The sequence below is a fragment of the Schistocerca serialis genome, chromosome 8 (assembly GCF_023864345.2).
Source record: "Schistocerca serialis cubense isolate TAMUIC-IGC-003099 chromosome 8, iqSchSeri2.2, whole genome shotgun sequence".
NCBI classification, from domain to species: domain Eukaryota; kingdom Metazoa; phylum Arthropoda; class Insecta; order Orthoptera; family Acrididae; genus Schistocerca; species Schistocerca serialis.
The window spans coordinates 570,435,584-570,447,626 of record NC_064645.1 but is presented as its reverse complement, the minus strand read 5'-3'; the positions used below and the strand labels follow the sequence as shown (position 1 = coordinate 570,447,626).

Sequence of the window (12,043 nt, the reverse complement as noted above, 5' to 3'; positions counted from 1 at the left end):
CTAAACAGAAAATACTTTCATTTAAGGCTTAATATTTAGTCTCTGCCATCACAATGCAATCTATTATGGACAAAATAAAGTTCACTGGTTCATTAGTTCCATTTTCCATTTATCATATCCACTATAAATGGTATGTCAATTAAACCAAAATTAAAAGTAAATGAAATATGCCAATCTGGGAACCAACCAATTCTGGAAGTGTGAATCTACAGCTATATAAGTAATCAGCATATCACCACATAGTACAGGACAATAAAATGGTGTACAGCAATAATCACTGCTTCTTTATTTATTTATTTATTAATCCAGGGATCATACTACAATGATATAGGACTTGTCATCACAATACATTGAAAAATAACCCAAAAATGTAGACATGCACACAATAGACAAGTATGTTTTTATGAGGATTGCACAGTTGGGTGGTTGTGGCCTTTAAGGAAGCATCCTGCCATATGGCTGAAATGATTTAGGAAAACCATGGCAAACGTAAATCAGGATAGCTGGGCAGGGCAAACTCCATCTTCGCGAACATGAGGTTGATGTCTTAAAAATTTCATTCAATTGGCCTCTAATGTGCAATATCAATTAATGTACTGCACATCCCATGCACTAATTTCAGTCCATTTGGAAAGCTGGCTTCAGCCCATAAAGATTCAACTATGACTGATGCTTGTTTTCTTCATGTTCTCCACTCATATCACCTGAAGAACTGAGTCTGCAACCCCTTCACCTGAACACATGATTTTACAATGTCAGAGAGAGATACTGGTAAAAGTACAGCTGCAAGAGTGGGTTGCGAGTCATGATTGGATAGCTCTAAGGGGGTGTCCCGATACTTTTGACATGACACTGTACATTAGCTGGTGCTGAAGCCCAACCGTCAGAGAATGGTACTTAAAACATGTATCACATTGGGACTATGAGCAACTGACTCCTCAATATGCACAAAGAGTTTGTAACAGACTTTAATCAAATCCAACTGAACGACAAGCAATTTCCAAGAAACATAACCAAGCCCCCCCCCCCCTTTCATTCAATGCAATGAGTCACAGAAACACAGTTGCAATATACGGCTTAAAAAAAATTGCCTTCTTCTTCTTCTGTCCACAGACTAGTTTGATGCAGCTCTCCATGTTACTCCAACCTGTGCACGCTGCTTCAGCTTCAAATAACCATTACAACTTTCATCCATTTGGATGGCACTATACAAGGAGTAAACTTTCACCATTTGCATCACTTAACCACATAAATAACTACTTTGCTTACCTACAGGAGTCTTCACAGACAGACGAGTTAGATGAGCTGCCACCTTTTCCGTGGTGACTATTCTGGTGGTCTAGAAGAGGCAGCAGCACAACCAGTACTATGAGGATAAGGATGATGGTGATAGGAATGCAGGAAGGTCTGCACCAACCGCGGGGACCCCACCTGGAACACACACATATCACGCTATTACTTTCAACTTTGAAGACGAAAGAAAGAGTTCAATCATATAGCGAAAGGAGCAATATGGAAAACAAAATTAAAATTACTTTACTTCTAACTAAACACTAGTGTAGACCTAATAACCATTCGTTGGGTTCTTAAAAACAATCCCTTTGAAAAAAATTTATTACACATTACTTCAGATATGACAGACTATTTATGTCTTGTCTTTCTATCCACTTGCATCTGAGAAATCTCTCTCACAATAAAATACCTTAGAAAATGAAATGCTGCAAGAAGTTCTTGTATTCATAATTTTTAAAACTTATGTCCTCAACTCTCTTGAATGGATCCTTGAATGCATTATGAAAACTTCACTTGCATGTCACAAGTCTTGTCTCCAAATTCAAGATTCTGTAATCAAGTTTCCCAGCTGCACTTCAACTAGTTTGAAGCTTGTGTTATTACAGCGCGTGTTAATTCAGGATCCTTCTAACATGTGATGTGATACTTCTTTGAATGGCAAGTGAGTAAAGGTTTTCACCTCATGTTTTACACCTTTCATGGGCATCATCTCACACCACTCCAACTGAACAGCTGTCCCTTTTTTGTACATTACACCACCACTCACTAGCAGAAGTGTAAAGAAAACTAGACTCAAACTGCAGAGTAATACATCTGTGAATCATCATAAACACACAAACTTGAAGGTAGTATTCCCTTGGCAATGAGTAACACAGGACAATAAGGAAATTACTTGGCAGACTGCAAACAGTGATCAAGAGCTGTAACAGTAATGCAAAGCAGTGTGGTAGCCTGTAAGAAGGATGTTTTGGAATAGGCAGAAAATACATGTCCTAGCTTTTTAGAGTCCATATTTCACTTCTGTACAAGATGAATAAAAACTTGAAATGACTGTATAAGAATCCCTTGGGAAAACAATTTGAGAGAGTGGGAAATGAAAACAGAAATTCCACTTGATCTGTAATGATAATTCTACAGTGAGAGAGTAGCATTGTATACCTGCAATTATCACGGACAGTAGAAATTTTGAATTGTTGGTTGTATTATCACATAATATAATAATGGAAACAATGTATGTTGAGATATATTTACATCGACATAATTAAAATTCTGGTCATATCATTGGCACTTGCACAAGCTGATGCCATGTTGATCTGTACCCAACCAAATGGTGGAGTGGATGTGGCTAGTAGGGGAGGAAAAAAGCATCTGGAAGACAGGACAGGGCTGGACCTGGGTAGCGAGTGTGAGGTGATTCAAAGACTGGAGAAGACAAAGAGGCATGTGTTCCAAAAAGACTCTGCCAATGGTGGCATACTGTGCAAAGTAGTGGAGGTGGTAGTGGTGGTATTTATGATGATGGTTATTCCTCGAAAAGGAATTCAGATGGCCAATTTTTCTTCCCCTTCATTGCGTTCTCCATTTTATTACTGTACTTCCCAGCCTATTTTTTTACATATATATGCCACTAAGTATTAAACTTTTGCTACTTGTTTCATAAGTGCCTAATCACTGACATGTATTTCTAGTTGAGTGTCATTATTCTTTACCAGATACGATATTTTTGCTAGACTTATTTGTAGTTCCCATTTTTCAAGTTCCTGATATAAATGTTGTATCAAACTCTATGTCATCTTCATTTTGTGCTACAACATAATCATCTGCAAAACTTAATGAAAACAACCATACATCATCATTCCCTGCAGCTGATCTTTGGTCTTCAGGGAGCCAATTCCATGGATAAATTTACCAAGATAGGGGATATACTGCAATATTGTCTCGGTTGTTTGTGGTGCAGGAGTTTATTAGATGAGGTAGTACCCGAGGAGATATTGCTCTGTTTCCTAGCAAGCAGATATCGTATGTGCACCCACAAATCTGCAGCTGGGGTCAGCCAAGTGAATGTGGAGTGATTAAGTGCTCCCCTAACTAAATTGTCAGCCAGTTTATTCCCTGGGATACCCACACGACTTGGCATCCCATGAAAGACAAATGAACAGGCAGCACAACAAAGGTCAGTGAGAAGGTAATCAGTAGCGAAGACCACAGGTTGGCAAGAATAGTACCTGTCAATAGCCTGGTGACTGCTCATCAACTCAGTACATATTAAAACATAGTCAATGGAAGCCCATTTAATAAAATGGAGATCTCTACTAACGCCTTTCAGCTCTGCCATAAATACACTAGATGTTCCCAGCACCAAATGGTGTTCCATACCGGCAGGAGATGTAAAAGCATATTCCATCAGACCCACAGTTTTTGAGCTGTTGGCATGGAAGATACTAGCACCATGGAACTCTTGAAGAACAGGACATACAGATGATGAAAGGTCATGTAAGCGGCCGAGGCCTTAGAACCTTATAAGGGTTCTAACCCATGGCATGATTACCATCCAAGAGGGAGTGAGTGGGAAAATGGGGAGCACAGTCCAGGAAGAGGAGATGGAGATCTCAGCAGAGGGAAACAAGGCGCATTCCAACTTTAAATCTTACTCAAGGGCGGGAATCAGGATGATGACATGCCTTGTATCTAAAGAGAATGGGTTACATGGGATGATCAGGGAATTGTCAATTGGTGACTGGATGGAAGACCAAGAACTGATACCATTGAATCTCAAGAGGGAAGACAGATGATTCAGCAAGGACATTGCCTAAAGGACAAGTCAGATAGGCACCAGTGGCCGGAGAGACCCCATGATGGTGGACTTGGTATAACAGTTTCAGAGCTGAAGGAGCTGTCAAGCCATAAAACTGGCAACCATAGTTGAATCAGGATGAAACCAGTGTCCTGTAAATACAAATAAGAGTAGTATGATCCACACCCCAGGATGTGCTGGGAAGGAAGCAGATAGCATTAAGCTTCTGAATGCAGCTAGTCTTTAGGAGACAAATATCGGGAAACCAAATCAGCTTTTGATCAAACATGAGGCACAAGAAATGGGACTCTGCTACAATGTACAAGTTCTGGGTACCTAAGTAGAGTTCCAGGTCAGGATGGACGATGATACGGCTGCAGAAATACGTGACTCATGTCGTCGTAGAAGAGAACTGGAAACCATGGTAAAAAGAAAATGCAAAGGCCCACTGGATGGCACGTAGTAGCAAGTCTTCAGCAGAGACTACCAAGTGAAAGTCGTACCAAATGCAAAAACCATTTTCGTACAATGCAGTAGTGACCAGCAGTCCAACAGGGTCACTAACCTTTGATGGTGATCAAGAGTTACACTCAATACGGAGTTCTGTGCACCACTGTTCTCTTGGAGCCATAACGAGCTGAAAAAGTACTGACAGAAATGCCAACAACAGTTGGGATAAAAACTGACTAATAATAATCAGTAGGGTGGGGTTCGTAACACCCAGTCATGGAGGATGAATAAAATTTGATGACACCAAGTGGTGGTGTATACCACAAGGTGCAGTCGTTTAGAAACAGCCTGTCAGATTGCCATCTCCAACCTAAGCGGATGATCAGTTTGGAATCGAACTCCCAGAAACGAAACAACACTGACTGGGGAGGCGGGTGGTGGGGGGGGGGGGGGGGGGGGGGGGGGCAGGGGGGCAAAAGGTCCCAATATTCATGAACCCAGCAAGTACAATCTGTGGGCAATAACCCTTTCAAGTAGCTTATAGAATATGTTGGTCAGGCTAATTGGCCAGTAATTGTCAAGAGACACTGGGTTCTTGCCTGGCTTAAGGACTGGGGTGGGGAGGTGACCTACAAGACCACGAACCTTGGCTCACACCAAAGAACAATGCGTAAGTCACCAGGGAGGAGACATAGCACTCCCAACATTTCTTCTTACTGTGTTTTTTTTATGGTTTTAGGGCACAAAACTGCTTTGGTCATAAGTGCCTATTCTGTGGCTTAGGGAAGGGTAAAAAACCAAATGCGAAATCAGCAGCAATGGGAGCAAAACTCAAGGAGGAGGAAAACTAAAAACGGAAGGAAATCTTAGAAAACTACTACTGAATGAGGGGGGGGGGGGGGGGGGGGGGAGGGGGTTGTATTCCCCAAAAAGGAGCTTCAAATGACCGATGTCATGTCATTGACACTGATAACCTCAAGGACACGATCAGCTGAATGCATGTCATCTGCTAAAAGGGAAGATATATCAGGCAACAACTGTAAATGGGTGTGTAGTGGATTAAAATAGGGGCACTGAAGTAAAAGGTGTCTCACTGTCCACGGTTGAGAGCAGTGAGAACAAGAGCAGTGAGAACAAAGCGGGGGAGAATCACCACTTAAAAGATGTCAATGGCTAAAAAGACAGTACCCTATCTGGAGTCTAATTAAAATTACCCCCTCTTGACGAACAGGCTCGGAGGAAGAGGTCCAAGCATAGGGAAGATGTTTTACATCCTGTAACTTATTATTGGGAAGTGTAGACCAATGTGTGTGCCATAAAAGAGTAACACGATGACAAAAAATGCTCTGTAGATCTGCAAAGGGAACCATGTGAACAGTGGGCTGAGGAAGAGAGACTGCAGCCTTGGCTGCTTTATCAGCTGCCTCGTTTCTGCAGATACCAACGTGCCCTGGGATCCAGAGGAATACCACAGAGACTCCCCCAAGAGGAGGCTGTCCTGAATCTGATGGACCACAAGGTGGACAGGATAAAGAGCTTGGAGGTTGAGAAGAGAGCTGAGCGAATCTGGGCATATAATATACTGTAGCTGCTTATGGTGATGGACGTATTGGACAGCCTGGAGAACAGCATAAAGCTCTGCAGTAAAAACCGAATACTGGTCAGGAAGCTGAAATCTATTAGTGGTGTTGCCAACAATATAGGCACTCCAAACACCAAATGTGGTCTTTGAGCCACCAGTGTAAATAAATGTGGCATCCTCCATTTGTGCACATAAAGTACCAAATGGCCGACGATAAACTACAGGGGGGGATATCATCCTTGGGAAGCTGACAAAGGGCATGGAAAAGGCAGGTCTGGGGACGAAGTTAAGGTGGCACTGTACTCCAATTTGTCAAAAAAAGTTTTAGGAAAGTAAAAGGAAAGGGAACGCAATAGTTGACGGAAGTTGACTCCCGGTGGTAGTAGGGAGGAGGGGTGGCCTGCATACCCTAAATCCATGGAGGCATCAAAAAAAGGACATAGTCCGGATGGGTGGGCATGGAAGACAGATAACAAGCATAACGACTCAGTAGGGCAGCTCAAGGCATGATATAGGTGAAGGAGGACCACTCGGTCCGCTCCCCAGGAGGCACCACTCAGAACACAGAGGTTGTTGAGGGATTGCATACAGCGAGCTGAGAGATATGAAACATGGGAAGACCAGCACAGTTTTCTATCAAACGTAAGACCCAAGAATTTGGTGACATCGGTGAATGGAAGGTCGACAGGGCCTAGGTGTAGGGAAGGAGGAGGAAACTTGCACTATGCCAAAAATTTACACAGATGGTCTTACTGGGAGAAAAGCGGAAGCTGGTTTCAATGCTCCATGAGTGGAGACGATCGAGACATCCTTGAAGACGTCATTCAAGACGGCTGGTCCATGAGAGCTGTAGTAGATTAGAAAATCGTTGACAAAGAGGGAGCCCGAGACATCGAGAAGAAGATAATCCATAACTGGATTTATGGCAATGGCAAACAGTACAACACTCAGCACGGAGCCCTGAGGCACCCAATTTTCTTGGGTGAAAGTATGGGAAGAGTGTGGTGTACACCCGCACCTGAAAGGTGCATTCTGTCATAAATTCACGAATAAAAAGGGGTAGCCGACCTCAAAAGCCCCAAGAGAACAGTGTGCGGTGGATGCCTGTCCCCCAACAGGTATCATATGCTCTCTCCAGATCAAAAAATATTGCTACCATTTGCTGTTCCTGAGAAAATTATTCATGATGTAAGTGGAGAGAGGAACAAGATGGTCAACTGCAGAACGATGCTTTTGGAAACCGCTTTGGGCAGGTTTCAGGACTCCAGCCACCAGCCTAAACGGCAGTTCACTGTACACTCCAAAACCTTACATACACTACATGTGAGAGATATGGGGCAATAGCTAGAGGGGAGATGTTTGTCCTTTCCAGGTTTCAGAATAGGAATGACGACAGCTTCCCGCCATCTTCTAGGAAAGGTACTGTTGGTCCACATTCAATTATAAAAGCGAAGGAGATAACACAGACATTTGGATGTGGATGCCATCTAGTCCCGAGGCGGAAGAGCAAGAGAAAGAGAGTGCAAGTTGGAGTTCCCGCATAGAGAAAACAGTACTATAGCTTTCACGATTTTGAGAGGAGAAAGCAAGAGGTCGCACTTCCACTGCTCATTTCATTGGGCGGGTAATTTGAAGAGCTCGAAATCTCAGCAAAGTGTTGACACAATTAGTTAGAAATTGCGACTGGGTCCACTAAGAAGGTATCATGCATGACAGTGAGCTCAGAGATCGGAGAGAAACTAGACATGCCAGATAACCGTCGAATTCAACTCCAAACTACAGGGCGAACAGAAAAGGGAAAAATCTCACCACAGTTGTCATTAACTCAATGACCGCTGAGAGCCGGCAGCCGATGGTGTGGAACGGCATTCAGCGAAAGGCAGAAGATCCTGATCCATACGTTGCTCAGGGCAGCTCCTGCCGCCAGTGATCGGCTGGTGGATCGGCCACCAGCGTTGCGTCTCAGTGACACGGAAGATGGCCGAGGGCAGCTACCACTGGGTGGTGCTGGACATGAGACATGCCGTGGCGGAGAAGGAGAGGAACTTTGTTTCTTTTGAGCCTTCTTGGAAGCAGGGCGGTGAGAGGAGGGAGGAAACGACGGTTGGGAGGTCAGGGTACGTAAAAAATCTTCATCAGTAGACTCTTTTTTGGAAGTCTGAGTGTCCGATATTGGGGACCGTGATTTAGCAAGAGCCAATGAAGGGTGAGCATGAGAGTGAGCAGGCAATAGTGGCGAGGATGAACAGGCGATCTTTGGGCTGGCCAATCTGACGATTGTAGCACTAAAGGTGATATCACAAGTATGTGTGGCTACCTCCTTAGTAGGCCGAGGAGATGCAAGGACAGTGCTATACTTACCTGCTGGGAGCACAGTGGGCTTTCTACTGGTGAATAACTTTCAAGCAGCATATGTGGACACCTTCTCCTTCACTCAGATTTTCTGAATAATTCATTGATCTTTGAAAATAGGGCAATCTCTAGAAGAAGCAGTGTGGTCGCCCATACAGTTGATGCAATGAGGGGATGGAGGGGGACGGTCACCCTCATGGGTATCCCTGCCCTGCATTTGGCCAGACTGGAACACAACTGGCTGGTATGATTAAACCGCTGCCACTTATAGTAACACGTAGGGTTGGGGATGTAAGGGTGAACTGAAATGATCTCATATCCCGCTTTAATGTTCAATGGAAGATGAACTCTGCCAAGCGTCAAGAAGAGAGTACAGGTCGGTACCAAGTCCTTGTCAACCCTTTTCATGACTCGATGTATGACCATTATGCCCTGGTCAGACAGGTAATGTTGAATGTCCTCATTGGATAATCTTTCGAGTGAGCACGTATAAACCACCCCGCATGTTGAATTTCATGTACGGTGCGCCTCCACCCGGACAGGGAAGGTGTGTAGTAGTGTAGTGTGCAGCAGTTTTTGTGCCTGGAGGTCACTGGCTGTTTCTAACAACAAGGTGCCATTTCGTAATCGGGACCAAGACTTTACAGAACCTGCAGTTGCATTGATGCCATTCTGAATAATGAAAGGGATGATTGTGGAGAAGACTTGACCATCAGACTGAGAAACAATTAGCAACTTTGGCATTGATGGAAGAATTGTCCATGGCTGAGACTCATGGCTGAGACTCATCTAGCTTTCTCTTGTGGGCAGAAGTTGTAGACGTAGAGGAAACCATTGCGAAAGTACCCCCCCCCCCCCCATGATTACCGGCATCTCCGATGGCATGCTCCTTCCTCCTGGCTTAGGTGGTGGTTCACACCGTAGGTCACACCTCCCGAGAAATGGACGGAGGAACCAATCGACACATTTGGAAGGTATCAAGTTGGGTAATCACCCCTCCCTGGGCCTGGCCTTTACCACGGGATACGTACATATCGTACTTGTCTACCTGGGGTGGGGAATTATGCGTTAACCCGTCACCAGCTACATGAGGGAATGCATGGGACGGCCTTCAGACGCGCACAGGAAGGAAAGAAAGAGAAAAGGAGGAACAAAGAGAAGGAAAGAAGAGAGGTCTCAAACACCGCAGCGGAGAAGAAGAGGGTAAAGAGAAGAAGCAAGGAAAATAGAACAAAAAGAGGACACAGACTTTCCAGTAGAGAGAGCAAAGAAGACGAACTATGTATTAAAGTTACAAGTGTCCATCTCGGGATGTAGGAACAAATCATACTCCCAAAGAGAGGGAGAAGGGGAAGGGAAGAGGTGGGGGGAGGGGAGCGAGGAAGGATGGGGGGCGGGAAGGGATGTGGAAAAGGAAGGTATGCAGTGCAGAAAGGAAAGAGAGCGGCATTAACTCAGGGTCCTGTGTTCGCCACGCACATATCCACAAACGAGTTGTGGACCCACTGGGAGGTTCTTACTGTGTTTGATTAGATAGTGAGCCTTAGCATGAAGCCACTTAAAAGTGATAATGCTGATCTGTGTAGCATGTCATTTGAATCATTGCAGGGCTAGTCGATATCCTGAATAGGTATTGCAATGTCTTTGGTCAACCAGGGCACTAGCTGATACTGGGGGGAGGGGGGGGGACCTGTAGAATGGGAAATACCAGTTCCACCAATGTGAATGCTTATGTCGGACATTTTGCATAAACTCATTAATACAATCTGACAGAGAGGCATATGAAGGCAAGGTGGCTTTGAAGTGCTCAATGTGGTAGTAGTTATGTCTGGCGATGGCAAGGAACTGACAGCATCACAGGAAAGTGGTCACTGTAACACAAGCCCTCAAGTAGTGACCAATGTAGTAAAGCCACAAGATCAGGGGAAGAGATTATATTAGATTGACAGCTGAATAGTTGTCATGGGCGGCACTGACACGTGTAGGAGAACCACTGAGGAGGCATAGGTCATGGTCCGTGAAGCTGATCAATCAGAAGGGCCTTACCAGATGAAGTGATACTCCCTTACAGAGGGTGGTGTGCACTGAAGTCGCCAAGCAGGAGAAAAAAAAGGGGGGAGGAAGGGGATCTGCTAGATTAATGTAGTCAGTTCAACTTCTGTAAGTGGCCTGGATGGAAATAGGTAAACATTGTAAATAGCGAATAAAACGTTCTTGGGTTTCCAACTGCATCAAGTTATTAAAATTACATGTTCTTTTGACCAAGCACACTCTGGCCATTGTCAAGTGGTATAACTGTCATAAAGCTGCTGGTACACTATTATACACTGAAGAGCCAAAGAAACTGGAACACTTGCCCAATATCGTGTAGGCCCCCGCAAGCACACATGGACTCAACTAATGTCTGAAGTAGTGCTGGAGAGAACTGACACCACGAATCCTGCAGGGCTGCCTAAAATTCATTAGAGTATGGGGGGATGGAGATCCCTTCTGAACAACATGTTGCAAGGTATCCCAGATTTGTTCAATAATGTTCATGTCTGGGGAGTTTGGTGGCCAGCGGAAGTGTTCAAACTCAGAAGAGTATTCCTGGCGCCACTCTGTAGCATTTCTGGGTGTGTGGGATGTCATATTGTCCAGTTGGAATAGCCCAAGTCCGTCAGATACACAAAGGACATGAATGGGTGCAGGTGATCAGACAGGATGCTTACATACGTGTCACCTGTCACCCGAGTCATATCTAATGTGTCAAGGGACCCATATCACTACAATTGTGAATGCCCCTCACCATTACAGAGCCTCCACCAGCTTGAACAGTCCCCTGCTGACATGCAGGTTCCATGGATTCATGAGGTTGTTTGCATACTCTTCCACATCCATCCACTTGATACAATTTGAAACAAAACTCGTCCAACCAACAACATGTTTCCAGTCATCAACATTCCAATGTCAGTGTTGACAGGCCCAGGCAAGGCATAAGGCTTTGTGTCATGCATTCATCAAGGGTACATGAGGGGCTTATCGGCTCCCAAAGCCCATATCGATGATGTTTCATTGAATGATTCGCACACTGAGATTTGTTAATGGCCTAGCATTGAAATCTGCAGCAATTTGCAGAAGGGTTGCACTTGTGCCACACTGAACAATTCTCTTCAGTCACTGTTGGTCTCATTCTTACAGATCTGTTTCCGGCCACAGCGATGTTGGAGATTTGATATTTTACCAGATTACTAATATTCACAATACACTAGTGAAATGGTCGTACGAGAAAATCCCCACTTCATCGCTATCTCTGAGATGCTGTGTCCCATTGCTCATGCACCGACAATAACACCATGTTCAAACTCCCTTAGATCTCAATAGGCTGCCATTGTAGCAGCAGCAATCGGTCTAACAACTGCACCGGCCATGTGGGAGCATACGTTGACTTGGCATTCGACATGCCCACTTCAACTATACAATCACTGGATCCCCGCCATGCTAAGCTGCAGGCCACTGTCTCTATTTAGGGTACTGGTGATTTTTAGTTCAAAGGCTTCTTTAATTACACATTCCTGGACACCATTAGGGCA

At 44.5% G+C, this 12,043-nt stretch overlaps 1 protein-coding gene across 1 annotated transcript in view; it reads right to left on the bottom strand.

Annotated features, from left to right (window-relative positions):
- The window catches only part of LOC126416335 (5'-3' exonuclease PLD3-like), an 88,100-nt gene that overhangs the window by 58,409 nt on the left and 17,648 nt on the right, over positions 1–12,043 (bottom strand). The window contains exon 3 of the mRNA XM_050084003.1: positions 1,270–1,431. Within this exon, the coding sequence (XP_049939960.1) occupies positions 1,270–1,431 (162 nt within the window). The remainder of the gene's footprint in view (positions 1–1,269; positions 1,432–12,043) is intronic.